We start from the raw sequence: 20,704 nt of genomic DNA on the forward strand, positions 1-20,704 counted from the left end.
AAGACCACTAATGTGTTACTACACCCCGCAACACACCAAAATGGGACATTAATGTCATTTCTTTACCAAGATGGGGGGGCTCTCCTTCTTGACATCTAGCCAGGGGAGAAATGCAGGGTGAGACCGAAGAAGAGTTAACAGGCGTCAGGAGGCCCTCACCTCATCAGGAAGCCAGCTCTGGGGGCCAAGACGGTCAGCCCAGCCGGCTTCACTCTCCTTGACACCAGTCTCTGAAGCTGGGGCAGCACTGGTTTCCAGTGCAGTGGTGAGAAAGCCCAGGGGTGGAGGCCAACCGGAGGTGTTGGCTGAGCCACAAGTGTGACCAAACTAGACGAGCAACTAAGCCAGAGAAGTGGCTAATGAACCACAGGCATGGCCAAGCCAGGAGGGAGCTGAGTGAGGGGCCTGTGGCCCACTCCGGGGTGGAGCTGAGCCAGGGAACATTTCACAGGGCCCTCATCTCACCTCCCCTTCGGTCCACAGCTCAGCCTCGGGTCATTTCTCAGCCTGGCCGCACCAAGGTCTTCCCGAGTTTTGACATTTTTCTTTAAGAGCTGTTGATGAGCTGTCACCCGGGAGTGCTCAGTCCAGCCTTGCCCCAGGCTGAGGATGCATGTCTGTGTTGGTACCTGGTGTTTCAACCCCTCAGCCCTCTAACATAGCCCTGGGGACTGTCACGGTGTGTCGGCAGACCCTCTGCTAACTGGCCAGCTCCCCATGGCCACAGGCCTATGTCCCGCAGTGCTGACACCAGCATTCTGCATGCTGGAGGGAAGGCTCCATGAAGGGACGGACAAAGAGTCCAGCTGGCTTCTCGCTACAGAAGTTCACCAGCGCCACCTCAGATCACAGCGCCTGAGCATAATTAGCTTTCAGGACCCTCCCTTATCCACAAAGGCCTCAGTTTCCTTTTGTCAGTGAGCTTCACCATCCTCGCCTGACTCCCGCTCCTCTTCCCTGCGTCTATGAGGCAACATGTAGAAAGATGAATTTGGGAACGTTTTTGGAAACAAATTCCAAGCCATGGAGGACCCTAGGGAAGGCCTCCCACACGTCTGCTGGTCTGCTGCTCTGGGCTAACCTCTAGCAATGAGTTTAGCTGGCCATCTTGGGTTTCCTGAGTAGAGAGCCCCAGTGTGGAGCCTGAAGCATTTTATGGTATCATCGATGTGTGTGTGTACGGCCCTAAATACATCATCTCATTTATAAGCAGGATGTATCAACTTACGGAATTTGACTTACGTCTTGAAAAAAAAAAGTCTCTTCTCTAACTATGGCTCGATGTCACCCTCTCTGTAGGCCGTGAGACTTGTTTCATGAATGTACAGCTTAATGTTATTTCTATAAAGGTTTTAAATTATGGTATCCCAGAGTCTTTCTTTATTTCTCTCATTTTGTTGTGTACTTTTTAATAATAAAAAATGGCATTAAAATAAAAATGGAGCCCAGAGAGGTTAAGTCATTTCTTGACGCTGCAAAGCTTTATCAGGAGGGATTAGAACTCGGGTCAGCCTGACTATAAAGCCTCTTATTTTAACTGCCCAGTGTGGATTTGATAAGGGCAAGGCTGCGATGCAGACACCTTGGTCCTGCACATGCAGAAGAGCATGGTGGTGTAGGAGCTGGGGGTGGACACATTCCTGGCACCCATGGGCATGAGCCACCCCCATCCCAGCCACAGAGGCACAGCCTCCTACCTACCTGTGCTTGATGGAGTTGCCAAGGTCTCTACGTGGGATCTGTGGTGACCATCGAGGGACAGAGAGTGTGTCTGTGGGGACAAGAACAGACAGGAAGGTCAAAGGCTGAGCCTGCTCTGTCTGGGCCCTGGAAATAAAAAGAAGCCCCCCACCCCACCCCAACCCCCGCCGGCCTCAAAAGGTTCCCGGTTGCTTCAGCCTGCAGAGCATTGCCAGGTCACAGGAGGTTCCCCCCAGGCAGGTCAGGCAGTAAATGCCTTCAAATATGTCAGTCAAGGTAGGGCGTGGGGAAGCACAGCAGTCATTCTAGTCCTCAAGCTAAGGCAGGAGGACCATGAGTTCAGTGTCATTCCGCGCCACATAGTAATAAACGAAAAGAGGAAAAGAGGAAGAAGCTGTGTGTATAATGTGGTAGGACGGCTCAGTGTACAGATAAAAGCTCTCCGTGCCAAGCCTGACGACCAGAGTTGATGCCCAGGTTGCATACGATGGAAGGAGGGAAATGCCTCTTGCAAGTTGGCCTCTGACCTCCATGCATGTGGGACGCATGTGCCCACATACATACCCAATCAATTAATCAGAGAAGAGAGAGAAAGAGGGACGGGTGCTGTGGAAAGAATACAACTGAGCAGACCTGGGCTTAACAGTTCTTAGCCTGTGCGGAGTGTGCCGTGCCAGCCCCCCATCTGAACACATGGTGGGGGGGGGCCTAAGGCTTGGCGAAAGGAAGTCACTTGCTTGAGGCCCTGCGTCTCATACTCTGTACAGGAGCTAGCTGGGAATCCCAGCATGAGGGACCCCAAGCCTGTGGTCCTGCCAGTTGACTCCAGATGCAGCCTAGGGGAATCTTACACTCCCTCCTCTACAACGCCTGCCTTATGGCACATGTGATGACTTACTCAACATTTCAGGTTGTGTACTTTTCTTTTGGTTATTCAAATATTTCTTTCAAAAGCAGACTTGAAGTCTGGCCTGGTGATATGTGTTTGTAACCCCAGCACTTGGTGGCATGGGTAAGGGTTGAGGCAGGAGGATGATGGTGAGCTTGAGGCCAGCCAGAGCTGCATACAACAAATACACAAACAAAAGCAAAGCCCTTTGTATGTTGCAGATAATGACTTTCAGGGCATCTAGCTGTGTGAGATCTAAACTCATACTAGAATGAATGAATGAATGAATGAACGAACGAACAAACAAACAGGGGTGTGTGTGTGTGTGTGTGTGTGTGTGTGTGTGTGTGTGTGTGTGTGTGTGTGTGTGATGCCTAGATGAACAGAATGAAGTAAGGATAGATGGACGGGTAGGTGAGAGGGTAGGTAGATGAAGGATGTGTGATGGAGGACAGGTGGATAGGCGGACTGCTAAGTGTATGGATGGATAAAGTTGGAGGGTGGATGGATGGATGGATGCATAGGTGGATGGGTGGATGGATGGATGGATGGATGGATGGATGCATAGGTGGATGGGTGGATGGATGGATGGATGGATGGATGGATGCATAGATGGATGGATGGATGGATGGATGGGTGCATAGGTGGATGGATGGATGGATGCATAGATGGATGGATGGATGGATGGATGGATGGGTGCATAGGTGGATGGATGGATGGATGGATGGATGGATGGATGGATGGATGGGTAAAGAGGTGGATGGATGGATGGATGGATGCATAGGTGGATGGATGGATGGATGGATGGATGGGTAAAGAGGTGCATCAACAGATGAATGGATGGACGGACAGACAAATAAGAATGAGAAAGAAACAACAAAGCATACAAACTGCTTTTCCTTCCCCTCTCTCTCTTTCCCTCTCTCCCTTTCTCCCTCTACCCCCCTGACCCCCATGCCTTAGGCCAGACCTAAACAAACCACATAGTCGCAAATGGCCAAGTTCTCTGTCTTCTGAAATCTTGATCACAAGCCCTACCCTAACCCCACTGCCTGGCCCCATCACCAGCCTCCTGGAAGACCTTGCAGGAAGCAGGACATAAAACAGCAGCTGCCCTAGACAGAAAGGAGAGAGGCAAGTGGCCAGCTCCATGCCAGCACCCACTCCTTAGACAGATGGATGGAGCCTGCTGGGGCTTCAGGGCTGCAGATGCAGTCCTCATTTTTCACAGCCATTGTTATGAGCGTTGCTCTCATTGGGAGAGCTGAGCATGTCAGAACGCATTGGGGAGCATTTAACCCCAGCCTATTCTCCCTCCTATCTCATGATGGTCACAGCCATCTGAAAGCTGTTTCCAGAAACCTCTGTGCTGCCCTTGAAAAGTTGGGGCCCTTTTTTTTTTTTTTTTTTGCACAAGCTGATGATTTTCTAAGCCCCAAATGCTGAAGAAAGAGGTAGCGTGACAGATCCATAAGACCCACGGCCTGCAGAATGTTTAACTAAAGCTCAAAGTCTGTTTTACTACTGAGTTCTGTTTCTGAGGGAGATAGGAAAGAAAACAATGTTCTTTACAAATATTTCTCCATGTCAATCCCTTTTTCAGACTGACATCAGACATGGGAGGTTAACTCTGAAAGGTTGGACAGGAGAGGGAGGCAGCCTCCTGCGATCCCTCTACAAAACAGGAAGTACTGAATGAAGAGTCCACTCCCTGGCAATTAGTAGTTCCTAACTAGAGCTGAGTTGAAGACCGAGAGGAAGAGCAGTGAGATTGATTAGTAATGTCTGCCCTGAGTGAGGCAGGCGGTAGTCCTAACAAGTTATATATATTTACTTCCTCTACAAAAGCAAGAACTGAATCTTCATCTGCGCATTAATCTCAGAGCACAGTGCTTTGGGCTGAATATATTCTTAACATGTGTTTAATTTACCCAAGATTATTATAACAGAAACAGTTTATTGAACACTTAGTATGTACCAAGAGATCCTCTGTGTACTTAATAGCCGGAAGCTATGCCTCTTTGCACCTAGTGCCATAGTCATTCTCGTTGTACAAATAAAGACAAAGGAGTTCAAGGAGGTGCACTGACCTGGTCAAGGCTGCACGCACAGCCAGGTACCAGCAGAAGCTAATGGAATTGTCCAAAAATCCTCTCTAAAGGGACTAGGGGGGTAAAGTGCCTGCGATGCAAGGTGAAGGTGCAGATCCTCAGCACCCATGCAAAAAGCTGGGAATGGTAAGAAACATGTGTCTATCACTTCAGCACTGGGGAGGCACACACATACACACATACAGATATACATACACACACATACAGACACACACACATACACACACTCACACATACAGACACACACATACACACACACAGATATACATATACACACATACAGACACACACACACATACACACACATACACACACACAGATATACATATACACACATACAGACACACACACACATACACACACATTGATATACATATACACACATACAGACACACACACATACACACTCACACATGCACACACACATACACACATACAGATATACATAGACACACATACAGACACACACACATACACACTCACACAGACACACACATACACACGCACACAGATACACTCACACGTGTACACATACACACCACACACTCCAAAGTAGTATTCTCAAGGTCCTTAACTGAGGAGCTTTCCCTCCCTTTAGGGTATTTGGAGATTTCTGAGGACATTCTTGGGGTGTCACACTGGCCATGGGAGTTTGCTCCTGGCAGCTAGTGGGGTGAAGCCCCACAGTGCATAAGTGAGACATCCCTATTTAGCACCCCATAGTACACAGGTGGACATACCTCTCTGCACACACTCAACAAGTCAAAGCACCCAGAGCATCATTCGCACCAAAGCTGAGACCCCTGATCTGGCCAGTTCAGCAACTGCCTGCCTTGAGCAGGCTGGGGTAGGGGCTGGGGCTAGGGTGGACAAAGCAAGTAATCTTGGCCTATGAGCATCTTCCATTAGCTCCATGGTGTACTTAGTCCTCATCCGGCCCCTTTGCTCAGGGAAGACTCAATTAAGCTCCTCTGGGGCTGGCTTTCATTTCCCAGTCTGGGCTGGAGGGGTGCATCCTGTCAACTGCATTAAACAGCGAAGCCTCATTAGTCTACAGCCCTCACTCCCAGGGCTCAGCTTCTTCGTCTGTGGGCGTGAGACTTGAACTCCAAGAGCCTCTCTCCGCTTCCTTTGTTTGGGTTTCATTAAACTTGCCAATGTGAGCCTCAGAGCAAAGGGAAACTGTTGAAAGGGAAGAGGGAAAGGAAAGAGAAAAAAAAAAAAAAAAAAAAAGATCCTGGGGAATGGAGGCCTTATCATAGCAGGGAAGGCAAATAACATTATGGCAATTAAGCCCATCTAGAAACTTCTACTTAACAACCAAAGTGTCTATTAAGATGTCTCCACAGCCAGTGCAAGCCTCTTTCCCACCCTAATTTTCTGATAACAAGACAGTGCTGCCTTCATCTCAGGGGAAAAATAATTGACGACGCCTGAGATAGTCCCCTTGCGAGCGATGGAAAGAGGGAGCTGGGAGGAAGATGGTCCTTGTCTCTAGGTGGGAATGTGGAAACCCTTTAGGAAACAGCTCCAAACTCGAGCACAAGCTAAGAGCCCGGCCTTTGACATCATCACCCCGGAAGTCGGGGGGGCCAAACAGAACACCTCACAAAAGGACAGTGCTAATAAAATGTCTGCATTATATAAAGTTTTGGTTTGGTCTGCTCAGGTCTCTGAGACAGTCTCAGGTAGCCCAGACTAGCCTTGAACTCATAAAGCCTTTCTGCTTCCACCCTCCACGGGCTGGGACTCGGGGCAGATGCCTCTGTGTCTCGCCTACACAATATATAAGTTTGTTATAATGCTTCAAGCTCTGATCTGCAGAGTCTGAAATCAGCTGTGTGTGTGGGGGGGGCGGAACATGGGGAGTATGAAAAGATATCAGACAAAACTGGAGGATGAGAAAGCAGAGGACAAGGAGAATGCAAAGGAAAAGAAATAAGTAGAAAATCAGAAATGGGGAAAATAATAAGCTGGGTGTGGTGTGCCTATAATCCTAGCTACTGGGGAAGGTGGGGCTTACAAACTCAAAGCTAGCCTGGGCTGAGGAGTGATCTCAGGCACAGCCTGAGTTACGTACGGAATGACTTCCAGGCCCTCTTGGACTAAGGAGTGAGCTCAGGGACAGCCTGAGCTATGAAATGGGTTCAAGGCTAGCCTGAGCTAAGAAGTGTGCTTAAGGCCAGCCTGAGCTACAGAATGAGTTCAAGGCCAGCTTGGACTTTAAAAAAAAAATGAGCTTAATGCCAGCCTGGGCTAAGGTGTGAGCTCAGGGCCAGCCTCGGTGACTTAGACAGACCCAGCCTCAATAAGTGAAAGAGGGGGCTGGGGATGAGATTCAGCGATGGGAGCTTGCTTGGTGAGTGGGGGGCCCTGGGTTCTTCCCTAGTAACAAAGAAACAAGAACAGGGGGCGGGGGGAGACGGGAAGGGAAGGGAAGGGGAAAGAGGGGTCAGGGGAAGGAAATAATCAGGGCTTTTAGATGAGGGTCACTCAGCATCATTGTAATCCAAGGTCCTCACACATCCTCGCAGCATTCACACACCACGCCCACTACCCCACTGGAGGCACAGGTGACACCACATGTGCAACGTGCGGATGTTGGCAACCTATCAGCTACCAGTCACTCCCCTCCTTTCACCAGCAAGACACCAAGGAGCCATCCCATTTGTCCAAGGGCAGATAAAGAGCAAACTGGGTCACACCGCTAAGGCTCAACAAACAACAGCCCATTTTACTGGTGGGAACACTGAGGCTCCACCTGTCAGTGCCTCCTACCTCCATCTGGGATGAACAGAAGACCAGATGAATTCCAACCCATTTAAGCTCCGTCCTCAGAAACTGCAAAGGGAAAGAAAATATAGCCTTCTCTCTGGGTCAGGTTTGACCCCATGAGACCCACTGCAGATCTTCTGAACTATGAGGTTAACACTCGATGTGGGCTTTAAGCTATTGGATTTGTGGCGCTCCGTTACAGCAATGGTAGGTACAAAGCCGCACACGGCTCCATTCTTGTGCCAAACGTGGCTTCAAGAATCAGGGTTATAAATATAATGGACAATGTAGGCAAGTTTTCTATGCTTAAGAATCTCCCAGGGAAATGGAAAGCAAATGACTGAACAGGAGAGAGCCTTCTGGGAAAATAGAACAGTCCAGACTTTGGGGTTTTCAGGCAATAGGAACTTGGGCTTGAGTGCTAAGTATAGTTGCAGGCTATGACTGGCATTAGAAAGTTAGGAGCTCCTTGGTGACCAAGAAGAGTAGATCTTGCCTGTAATTCCAATTTATTAAGGCGAGAACAGGAGAGCCCCAGAGCACTGCTAGCCACAGGGCGAGCTCTGGGTTGGACTGAGAGACTCCGCTGTAGTAAGGCTGATCAAGGCCGATTCCTAACATCAGCTTCAACACAAATGGGAAAGGAAAAAGATTCCTTGGTATGACAGGGAAGGTGCTAACACCATCTCCACTTACAGATGGCAGTTTGAGAGCCGATCTGAGATGTGGCCGCAGGGAGTCCCTGGGCCAGTAATAGCCCCCCTGAGAATCACCACCGTCACAGCTGCCTCACGAGACAACTGGAAAGCCTTGTGCACAGAGCTTTGACTGTGGGCTCGGGGGCCGATACAGAGCCTCAGTCACCATGCATGTCCCAGACTATGGCAGGCCTCCCTCGGCCTGTACCTGCCACGTCTAGAGTGCTGTGGCATAGTCCCTGTCAGGAAGACTCTGTCTCCCAGCTTCTGAGGGTCTCAGTCACGCCAGAGTATGTGGCTGGAAAACCTGCCCTCCATTGTGGTCAACCAGGATGCAGAAAGAAATGGAATGGGGCTTTGACCTTCAGGGCTGCTCCTGTTGACCCACTTCTGCAAGGCAGACCCACAGCCTCCCTAAACAGCACCCCTACCCTGGGAATAAGCACCCCCTCACCCTGGGAAACTGTGTCCACAGCTTACAAAGCACAGCCAACTTGTTCAGACTCCTACAGCTAGTGCTGAGCAGCCTTCAGACGCCAGTTCCTATAAATCTTAAGCCACGCTCCCCATCTATCATTGTGTCCCCTTCTAAGGCAAATGTGACACTCATTTTAAGTACCGTGCCTTCCTAGAGTCAGCATAGGTGAGAAGCAATCCATGGACATCTCTAAAATCCTTTTTATTTTTTTTGGTACATTTTATTATTTATTATTATTATTATTATTATTATTATTATTATTATTATTATTAATTTTTATTAATTTATTCATATTACACCTCAATTGTTATCCCATCCCTTGTATCCTCCCATTCGTCCCTCCCTCCCACTTTCCCCCTATTCCCCTCCCCTATGGCTGTGACTGAGGGGGACTTCCTCCACCTATATATGCTCATAGGGTATCAAGTCTCTTCTTGGTGGCCTGCTATTCTTCGCCATTTCCATAGGGATAAAGACCTGAGCGTGCAGCGTTAATACGGACAGCCAGCGTTTATTGAGTGCCTGCTGTATGGCAGGACCTAGGTCAAGTGATTCATATTCAGGACAACTCCATTTAATCCCACGGTTGCACGTTAGTTGGGGAAGGTCCGACCTAGGATGGTCGAGAGCCAGAGAGCCGGAGAGCCGATATGGAAAAATCATAAATTAAACGGAAGTTCCAAACTGTCCTTCAGCTTTCACTTCAGGGACGAGACGGATTGAGCGACAACCTAGCCACATTCAGATTGACTGGAAAATTCTCTGGGCCCAAAGATATCTGCTACTAATAAAACTTAAACCATTAAACTTTCCATTTGAGGCCACAGGCTGGGCGCCAGCCCAAGTCTTCCTGATTTATCTAGGGTACCCAGCAAGCCTTGACTAAACTGCCCATACCGTTCACACAGCAGGCGAGAACTCTATTAGCTTTAATATCCAATTCAGATATAATATATATCAGATCTAAAAGCATTATAATTACGTGCTGTCTCCAAAGGCCACAGCTCCGGGGTGCTTTGGGGCTGAGTGGAGTTTATTCATGGACTTAGACCTAACTTTCTCCCGAGACAAATACAGCCCACTTCCCAAGCTCAAAATACCATCCCGGACGTCTACTGACAACATCGTATGGGGCCACACAGCACTGGCTAGTGCGTTGAGGAAGGTGGGCGGGATGACTAAACTTCACTGACAGGATGATGGCTTGGCTTGGTGGGTAAAGGCCTTTGTTAGCCCAAGCCTGACCACCTGAACTCAATCCCTGGGACTCACATGGTGGACGGAGCAAACAGACTCCCACACCTTCCCCTCTGAGTGCTGCATACGTGCCATGGCATGTGCACCAAGGCCCAGTACTCAAATGAACTCTAATCAATGAAAATTGGGAGCTGGCTTAGCAGGTAAAGGTGCTTGCCACCACACTTGATAAATGGAACTTAATCCCACACAAGGTAAAAGGAGATTGAATAAAAGGGACAAAAGGAAAAGCGAGCTGAGTACCAGCACTCAGCTCTCTCTGCTTCCTGACTGTGGGTGCCATGTGACCAACCACCCCAGGCTCAGGCCACCATGACTTCTCCACTGTGATGACTGTAGCCACCGCAAACCCTCCCTTCATGAAGTCACTTGCGCCAGGTGTTTTGTCACAGCTATGTGTCCCCGACACACACACTATGCTATAGAGAGAACCATGGTAGAAGGGGTTGGCGGTGATGCTCAGATGAGATTCAGGTAGCCCTAATTCAGGATAGAAGTGCCTACAAGGAATCGAGGGGGGCTCCTGAGGACTCCCTGTGGCATTGAGGCCAAGTAAGAGGCAACAGTGAAGGTATCTGATTAGGAATGGGGGTTTATCACGAGAAGCAACTTAATGGAAGAAGGGTTGACTGTGGCTTCCATCTTGTAGGGCAGTCAGCGGTTAGGAGGCTTGCTCATATCCAGGAGGGCCAAGAGGGAGAGGCAGGACAGGAAGTGAAGCTGGGCTATGAACATCAATGCCCACCTCCCCAGAGAACCACTTCCTCCAGCCAGGCCACCCTCCAAAACAGTGCCACCAGCTGAGGATGGACCGTCTAATCGTATACCCAAAGCTCAACAAGAAATGAGTGGACAGCTAAGGTTAAGGCAATAGCTACATGTGTGGGGCTCAGAGTGGACACCTGACCTAGAACCTGGGGCTCCTGAGGAGCCAGAAAAACATCCAGTATTTCGGAATGAGGAGTCTAACAAGGGGTTTATTCACCCAGTGCAACGTGGGAGGAAGAACATGGACCTTTCTAGTAGGCAGATGTGTGACCAACCACCAGCTCTTTCACTTAGAAGGCGAGGGGGCAAGGGACCTTGGGTGCCCTTGCCTCCCTGACTCTCCATTTGGTCTCTTATTTTAAAAGGGGGAATCATAGATTCTCCCTCTGTGGCTGTGAGAGGGACAGAGGGAGCTATGATTGGAGCGGGCTCGGCATAGCGCCTGACGCAGCGTTGCCATCATTCTTCCTCTAGCATTCACGGGCCAGTTAGAACGTGGCAAAGCTCCCTGCTCACTGTGATTCAGGGCAGAGGTCGGTACACTTGACCCTTGAGTCTAATGAAGCCTGCTGCCGGGTTCTGTAAATATACTTTGATTGGCATGTAGTTACGCTCAGACACTGACGTGTTATTTGTGGCTGCCCGCTTGCCTTGCAACACAACTGAGAGGCGATGACAGACACGACATAACTCACAAAGCCAAAAATAGTGATCAATTGGACTGTTACAGAAAAAGTTCACCGGGGCCTGAGAAATTCATTTCTTTAGAAGATTTCTTCCTGCCTCACCCTTACCCCTGCCTTGGAATCACTAGACCTGGGTTCAAGACCCACTTCTACTACTTGCTGATGGAACCCCTTTTACAAATGACCAAGCTGAAACACACATGACTCTTTGCTGTCAGCCAGCTGCTCACTTAACCTATAGCTGCTGGGCTCAGGGAAGAGAAGCAACAACCTCAGCCCAAATGCTAGCTATAGGGACTGAGGGCATGGCTCAACTAGTAAAGTGCTTGCTCTGCAAGCATGAAGACCTGAGTTCTAATCCTCACACTTGTATAAAAAACCTGGTGTGGTGGCATGCATCTTTAAGTGTACTGTTGGGGTTGGGAGGCAGAGATGGGTGGGGGGGGCCAGGGGAGGAAGGGGTTCTAAGGCTCACGGACCAGCCAGCCTAGGTTAATAGGCAAGCTCCAAGTTTAGAGAGAGAACCTGTCTCAAAACAAGATGGAGCATGACTGAGGAAGACACTTAGTACCAACCTCTGGCCTCTACATTAGTACACATGTGCATGCACATACACACACACACACACACACACACACACACACACACACACACACGGGGAGAGAGAGAGAGATGCTAACTCTCGCCTCTGTCTCCCTCCATTTCTGTTCTCTCTCTTCTCCTCCTCTTTCCTTCCTTCCTTCTTTCTTTACTTTTTCTTTTTCTGAGACAGGAGTCTCATGTAGCTGAAGACGCACTTGAACTCCCGACCCTCCCACCTCCACCCGCTGATGCTACAATTACAGGCATGCACCACCATGCCCAGCTCGGCTTGTGTTCTTTCCTATCCCCTGCTGTCTGCTGGTAGAATAACCCCAGCGACAATGACGCCTCGGACGACAGGTCACTGCTGAAATTGCGTCAACCTGGGGAACAGAAGAACAAGAAAATTAACTCCCACTGCCGCTGTCTGGCTTCATTAATGAGATTTTTCTAGTTGTTACTTTATCAAAGCAGAGAAAAGACCTTGAGGATATGTGAGCCAGAATCGGAGGCCGGTGGTTGTTCCGTGAAAGAAGATGAAGGAGAGGCCTCCGGGGAGTGTACCCAGGTGGAAAACTACCTCAGGAAGACAGGTGAGTATGGAGGGGTGGCGGTGTGGAGGCGCTGAGCAACTGGTAAGTGAAAGAAGGGGGAGGGGGCAGTGTGTGGGAGGGAAAAGTAGGAAAGTCAAGAGGGTGTGGCAAGAAGACATCACAAGGGGGTCCCCTGTCCATGTTCTGTATCAGCTGTTCTGTCTATCCTGGTGCTGGCTGTGGTTACAGACCCTAGAGGAGAGCCTAGTACTGCCACTGTCCCAAACCAAAATAACTGCTAACTGAGATCTCAATACTCCCCTGCCCCACAGATAAACACAGTTCTCACGCCATACCTAAGATGCCTCCCTTTGCAGCAGATGGACTCTACTACAGAAATCCCACAACTGGTCAAACCCCAACTGAAGCATCTACCACACAAGCCCAGCACCTATAGCTCAAGGGACATCAAGGAAGAGGGGACGGAAAGACTGTAAGAGCCGGAAGACCAGACACCTGCTGGGAGGTTGTCTCATCTAGGCATGGCAGGGGAAGCTGCCCCCATATAATATTAATGCTACAGCCACCCAAACAAGATCTACCCGCTAGATCTACCCGCTGACATCAGTTGACATGACAATGTGGATGAAGGAACGCTCTCCTAAGGTTTCACCCCTGAGGTGAAGAGAGACAGGAAGTCAAAGACTGCAGAGAGGGAGGAGGTTAGTTTTTCCAGGGATGAGCTTCCCTGAGAGATTGTCCAATCCCAAGTGGTCAGTAAGCCATGAGCATATGAGTGCATATGAGCAACACTAAGTGAACACACACACCCTAATAATAATTAAAGAAGAAAGAAGGTCATGAATTTGAGAGGGGCACATGAAAAACTGGACAGGGTAGGGGGCTGGAACTATGTTTAAAAAGTACTCGTGTATGAAACTTTCAAAAAATATTTAAAAGTTTAAATTAGAAATAAGATAAACACGGCAAAGAAACAGAGAGAGACAGCTTTTGGGAACCAGCAGGAAGGTGTAACCATATTTATTCTGATATCCATTTCCCTTAAAAATGACTGTTGCCAGCCAGGCATGGTAGTGTACGCCTTTAATCCCAGCACTCAGGGAGGCAGAGGCAGGTGGATCTCTGTGAGCGCAAAGCCAGCCTAGTCTACAGAGCAAGTTCCAGGACAGCCAGGATTGCATAGAGAAGCCCTGTCTTGAAAAACAAAAATAAAACAAAAAAAACAAAACAAAACAAAAATAACCATTGCCTCCTGGCTTCTGAATCCTTACAGGTAACCTCGCCCCCTTCCAGCTCACTGTAGATCAAACACATACACAGACAGGGAAGGCATCACTCCATTGTGGAAAGAAATGACGGGTGGCGAGTCTCAGATGCAAACAGTTGGCTGAGGAGGTGGCGGGAGGTAATGGAGGCTGGGGACGGTGGTGGCCAGCAGCTAGCAGGAGTGATGACAAAAGTGAGGCCATGAGGAGCTGCTCCGAGGATGGGAGGAGGTGGAGGGAGCTCTGCCTCCTCAGGCATCCGACGTTTCCGGAAGCCTGCCTTTTGTTCCCTCTCCTCTTCTCATGTTTTTTTTCTTTCTTTCTTTCTTTTTGTTTTGCTTTGTTTTGTTTTGTTTTTTTTATGCTTTGAAAAGAAGAAGGGGACACGCCAAGACGTCACACTCATTCAGTGTAATGAGGTGACACAACCACAACAGAACTCAAACATTAACATCCAGAAATCTAGGATAATCCTGAGAGAAACAGCCCAGCCTCACCCTATGAAGGGAAGTGCTTTCAAGATCGATTGTCCATGGCGGGGGGGGGGGGGGGGGGGGGGGGGGCGCTGCGGATTACAAATGTGCATTAACTACATCTGGCTTTAAAAACGTCTTTTAAAATTATATCCACTCACTTACTGTCTCAGTTAGGGTTTCTATTGCTATGAAGAGGCGCCATGACCAAGGAAAATCTTTTAAAAAGAAGGCATTTAGTTGGGGGCTTGCTTACAGTTTCAGTTTATTCCATTATTATGCCAGGGAGCATGGCAGCATGCAGGCAGGCTTGGCACTGGAGCAGCAACTGAGAGATTTGCATCCTGATCCACAGCAGCAGGCAGAGAGCCACTGAATTGGGCATAGAGTTTTGAAACCTCAAATCCCACCCCCCCCCCCACTCCTCCCATGCCCCCACTCCTCCCACTCCCCTCCCATCCCCTCAACCCCCCAACCCCTCCCACATACTTCCATAAGGCCACACCTCCTAATCCTTCTAATCCTTTTCAAACAGTTTACCAACTGGGGCCATTCACGTTCAAACTGTCATGCATATTTATCTATTTATTTGTGTGTGTGTGTGTGTGTGTGTGTGTGTGTGTGTGTGTGTGTGTGTGTATCAGAGAACAGCTTACAGAAGCAGTTTTTCTCTTCATCGTGTGGGTCCTGGCGATGGAACTCAGGTTGTCAGGACTGGCGGCAAGCACTTCTATCTATATGTCCAGCCACCTCACCAACTCATGCCGAGCTTTTCTCAAATGTGAGTTCCGAGAATCATGCTCAGGACCTCACGCTTGTACACCAAGCACTCACCACCCGAGCTATCCGCCCCCCCCCCAGCCCCGAATCCAATGCCTACCTTTGAAGATGCCAAGAAAGATGTCCGAGGTTGAGTGATCCCAACCCACAAATTCCCTGTGGACAATTGATCCCCCAAGTGCTCCCCCCTTGCCCCCAATAGAGTGAAACAGGCTGCCACCTTCAAGATTACTTAAGATTTCTCAGTGTTAATATCTGAGTTCTGTTTCTGTTGTAACTGTGTCATCTCGTTGCACTGAATGGATTTGACACCTTGGTGTGTCCCCTTCCTCTTCTCTTGCCACCTTTGAAGATGTCCCCTTTTTCATCTTTCCTTGTCTAGAGCATTTTTTTCTGCCCTTCCTACCAATGCTTGCACTAAGGTCCAGTCTTATGCACAGCCCACCTGAACGAACAGAGAGCCACCACACTTCTGTGTCATGTAGTGCACAACAGCTCTTTCAGGGTGTGTGTGTGTGGGGGGGGGGGTTCTTAGCTCATCTTATATAGAGACAGGCCAGGGCACACAGCCATTTTTCCTCCTTTACCCTTGACCATGAGCTCCTAGAGAGACAAAGTGCCAACCACTCTTCTTCAATGCATCTGGGCAGCATTTGGCTTCCTGCTGATATGAACCACGAACCATATAGTGTAACCCAGGCCTCCAACTGGCCTCCTCCATTTTCTGAAGGGCCAGGGCTCGTCAGGAATCCCGTCCTATCCCGACTCCCCCCACATCCTGACATACCTCCAGATCCATCTCCCCAGACCTGCCCTACACTGGGCCCTCAGCTAGAACAGCTGATCATGGAGCACCCATCCCTCCCTAGCTGCAAAAGGTAGACCACTGCTGCCTCCTCCACGCCTCCATCTGTGGTCCTGTTTTCCTGACAGTAGGCCAGGAGCTCTATTCATCTCAGACTCTCCCAACCTGTGACGGGCACCAGAGATAGAATCCCTCCCAAGGCCTTGGAATTCACATCCATTGGGAAGGCTGTGTGGACATCAAGTGTAGATGAAGGCCCCCTAAGCTCTGAGATCCAAACAGCGGAACAGAGCAATAAACAAGAGGCCTTAGTGCAACCACGGCTATCGCCTTGCTTCTGCACCAGTGGCCTCGTAAAGTTACCCAGGTTCTCTGAACTGAGCTCAGCCTAGTGACAGTCCCCAACACAGGCCAAGAGTGCTGACTTCTGGCCTTCCCCGAACTGTCAGCTACTGGAACCACCCAACGATAACAAAGGCTGATTTCATTCAGAGGTCAAAGCCATCCCCACAGCACATTTTTACAAATAGGTTTTTATTGGAACCATTTTTCCATGGCTCCAGAACTAACTAGTCATAATGCAGGCTGTATAGCTCATAGGCCTGGGATAATCACTGTTTGGCCCTTTCACAAAACCTGTGCTGACCTTAATTTGATGGTGCTGGTCTCCAGGTACCTTTGTGTCTCTGTGAATGAAATATCTTAAAGAAAGAAAGGGAAAAAAAAAAAAACCTGAAGGTGGAAAGGTTTGTTTTGGCTCATGGATTAAAAAGCTTTTAAAAGCAAGAGAGAAGGACTCTGTGGTGGTTCGTTTTATATTAACTCGACACAAGCTCCAGTCATCTAAAAGGAAGGAGCCTCAATTAAGAAATGCCTCCATGAGACCCAGCTGCAGGGTATTTTCTTAATTAGTGATCAATGGGGAAAGGCCCCAGCCCATGATGGGTGGTGCCATCCCTAGGCTGGTGATCCTGGGTTCTATAAGCAAGCAGGCTGAGCAAGCCATGGGGAGCAAGCCAGTGAGCAGCATCCCTCCATGGCCTCTGCACCAGCTCCTGCCTCCAGGTTCCTGCTCTGCTTGAGTTCCTGTCCTGACTTCCTTCAGTGATGAACAGTGATGTGGAAGTGTGAACTGAATAAACCCTTCCCTCCCCAACTTGCTTTTGGTCACAGTGTCTATCACCTGACTAATACAGGCTCCATCTGTGGTGGCGGGGAAATGTTAGAGGCTGTTTACAAGGTGACAGACCAGGAAAGCTTAGTGTGTGGCTGGGACTAGGGATGGGACCATAACCTTCAGCGGCCCACCCAGAGGGACCTGCTTCCCCTACAAGGTCCCCATCCCATGCAGTTCCATGGCTGAGGGACGTTCAGACTCAGACCTTAACACCAGCCATTCTGAAGTGCTGACCAGTTTGTGGCATGCTGGCCTGAGGGTTTTACATGTTTGCCTAGTGAAGACTTCCAACAATCAAGTCTGTATCACTGCCCCTGCCCTGTATAACCAATAAACAAGCACGGCCATGATGGGCCCGGGCAGCATCCTCATATGTCCTTATGGGGTGAATGAATAAATGAATGAATGATCCACACCGCGATGAATTGATTTTACAGATAGGGAAACTGACATTTGGAGAGTCCACCCCCCCCCCCAGGACAGTGACACTCTGACACTGACGTGAATTCGAACCTCCCCTGATGGCACAGCTCCATGACTGAACACTCTGCCCTGTTGTCTGATTAGATCTTCTGGAAGGACATGAGACCCACAACAGGGTGGAGCCCCACAGCTCTCTGCTTGTGCATTCTCACAGGAGTGGGGGAAGGCATCCTGAAGACCCTGAAAAATCACGGGGCAGGGCTGATGGCACAAAGCCGCCGCCTCCCCAAACTGCGTCTTCTTCACCCTGGAGAGCGATGATGATGAACAGAATGAAGCTGGTTCGCTCTGCCTGGCTCAGGCTCAAACGAGGACAAAACAAGAGCTGACAGACAGAGGCCCAAATGGCCATCAACACAAATGTACCTGAGAAGGGATAAAGGCAGCCAGCCTTGGGTCCTCATCAATTTCAATTGTAAATGGCTGCACACTGAAATTAAACCAACAGGAGCAGTGGTGACAGAGGTGGCAGGTTAGAATGTGACGGGGAGACCCGGAACCCCAGGCAGGAAGGTGCAAGTCAGGCGGGGTGTTTGGACACTGAAATTATCAAAAGTCCCTCACTTCCAAGAGCACCGAGCCCTCCCTTGTCTTTGGAGGCAGAGCGGGGTTGATTTGAACAGGGAGCAGGGCATAAAAGGCTGCCTGACCCTGTCATCTGAAGTCTTTTGGACCTCTTTCTCTATAAAACACAGGGAAAGGAAGCCATCTCATAGTGTCCTCATGGAAGCAAGTGCCCTATGAAGCAAGGGCCCAGCACACAGTAGGTGTGTAATAATAATAATAATAATAATAATAATAATAATAATAATAACAACAATATGAAGATGCAGCAGCAATCAAAGCATCTCTCGCCAGGCTCCCTAAACGGCCCTTCTCCATGGCTGGAGATGACAAGGCATGAGAAGAGGCTCTTGGAGGAGGGAGGCCATGACTGGAGGGGACACATCCATGAGTTATGGAGAGGACGGAGCTGTCTGTGCCTCCAACCATTTATTCCTCTCCTATCAGCCTGTCCTCGGAGCGTGTCCACAGCCCTGGCTCGCCCGGAGTGATGGATGTGGCCCGAGTTCCCAGCACGCTACATCATCAATTACTTACACATTTATTGCCTTGAACTGAGTTTATGGAACTTAAATCAGACCCATTTGGAGTCGTCTGATCTGAAAACTTTCCCCAGTGGAAATGTGACATTTTAAATTATGCAGTCACCTTCTACTTAACGTTTGGTGGAAGTTAATCCTTCGTGGGACAAAAGGGCTGCAGAGACAGTCCCCACATAGGCTCATCCTATGGAATTTACTGCCTTAGTGAGCCCTATGGGGACAAAGCAGACGAGCCCAGCTACCAGACACACACATACCCCGCCCGCGCCCCCAAGCGGGGCACCATCGGGTCTGAGCTTCAGGCAATCGCTGTCTCCCTTGGTCTGAGACTCAAAGCAATGCCGAAAGAGGTGTCACGCCATCTATATTTTGTAGACGCTGTACAGACAGCTTACTGATGGATCACATCCCAAGGTCAAGGCAGGGGTCCATATTCCAACCTGTGTCTTTCTTCAGCATCTCACTAAGAGGTGGCTAAGATGTCTGCTGCTGATGGGGCTGTGACAGGCTCTGCAAGTGAGGTCACTGGGGCTGGAGATCTGCTCCAACAGGGTATGTTCAGCATCAGGAGAACATCAACAGTGTGGCAAGGTGGAGCCTCAGCCCCCAAGAACCCAGAGATAGAGAACGGAGCTGGCCCTGCGAGAGTAAACTCGGTAACAATAACAGGACATACAAGCAGTGCCTATGGTTTTTCTCATTATTGAATGTGACCCTCAGGGTCACAATATACAGTGACCAGTATACAGAGATGCTTTGGGGTTGTCACAACTCCCAAGGGGAAGAATGATGGTGGGTAGGGACCAGGGGACACTGATCAACATCTTAACAAAGGAACCTAACAGCCCCCCAACAAAGACTTGTCCAGCCTCACGTGGCCAGAGTGGGTGTTTGGGAGTCTCTGCCTGAGGGCCCAGAGGGGAGCCTCCATCTTCAGACTCCATACAGTCAACTCAACACATGGGCAGACTGTGGTGGGTTGAACAGGAAATGTCCCCCACAGGCTCACGGTTTGGATGCCTGCTTCCTAGCTAGTGACATTATTTTGGGAGGCTGTGGAAACTTTAGCAGGTTGGACCTAAATGGCTAAGGGAAGGTCCTTGGCGGTCTTATCCCTGACTACTTCCTGTCACTCTCTGACCAGCTCTCCACCACACTCCCACCACTGTAATGTTCTCTGCCCAAGTCTGTGAGGCCACAGGACCAAAGGTTGAACATTCTGAAACTGTGATCCAAAGTAACCCTTTTCCTTCTTAAGTTGCTTCCCCAAGATAGGTTGCTCACAGCAACCATAAAAAGTAGCAAATACAAAGACCTGAAAGGGGGCTATGTCAACCAGTGAAAAGAGGCATAACCTAATCTTTCTGGGATGTCCCTCCAGGGTACAAAGCTCTTTGGGTTTGGGCGTGGTTTGTATTCACAGCCCTTTCCTAGTAAGAACAGCCTGATTCCCCATTAGGGACCTGTCTGAAGCTGAGGCAGACTGAGCTCCTATCCATCCCTGGGTAGAGCATCCTCCTGCCAGGCGTGGCAAATGGCTTGCCATTCTGACTTCTAAACTACTGTGATTGGTTCAGACTGAGGCATACAACTCAATATGGCCAATCAGAGTTTGTGAAAAGCCCAGGGATCTTTATTACCCCTCCCTTTGCCTCCTCTCCCCTCCCTCTTTTCTGTCCCTTCCCATCTTCCCCTTCCAGTAGCTCACCATGAGTTGCACACCTGAACAGCCATAGGAAAGGTTTGCCAGAGGCAGGAGGAAGCTGGCATGCTTGGGAAAACATAGAAATTGGGTGGGGGGGGGGGCGAGCCACATCACTGGGTCTCTCAGTTGCTCTAGACACAAGAGAATCTTCACTTCCTATATTAAAGCAGCTATGGTACCAGATGTGGTGACTCACAATTAAAACCACAGATCCCCCCTGGAGGCTACGAGAAGATGACTGATACACATTCAGGGCTAGCCTGGGCTATACAGTGAAATGATTCTGCCCCCTCCCCCTCCATCTCTGGAGAACCAAAGTCATATGGGTTATTCTGAAGCCTCCACTCGGTGGTCAGGTGCTGGTGGTCCTTGTCATTTAATTCCCACAATGACCCCACGGCTGCCTCTCAT

At 49.4% G+C, this 20,704-nt stretch overlaps 1 protein-coding gene across 1 annotated transcript in view; it reads right to left on the minus strand.

Moving 5' to 3' along the window:
- The window catches only part of Ksr2 (kinase suppressor of ras 2), a 333,604-nt gene that overhangs the window by 96,068 nt on the left and 216,832 nt on the right, over positions 1-20,704 (minus strand). The window contains exon 6 of the mRNA XM_051161630.1: positions 1,702-1,771. Coding sequence (XP_051017587.1) covers positions 1,702-1,771 — 70 coding nt within the window. The remainder of the gene's footprint in view (positions 1-1,701; positions 1,772-20,704) is intronic.

The sequence above is a fragment of the Acomys russatus genome, chromosome 19, assembly GCF_903995435.1.
Source record: "Acomys russatus chromosome 19, mAcoRus1.1, whole genome shotgun sequence".
Lineage (NCBI taxonomy): Eukaryota > Metazoa > Chordata > Mammalia > Rodentia > Muridae > Acomys > Acomys russatus.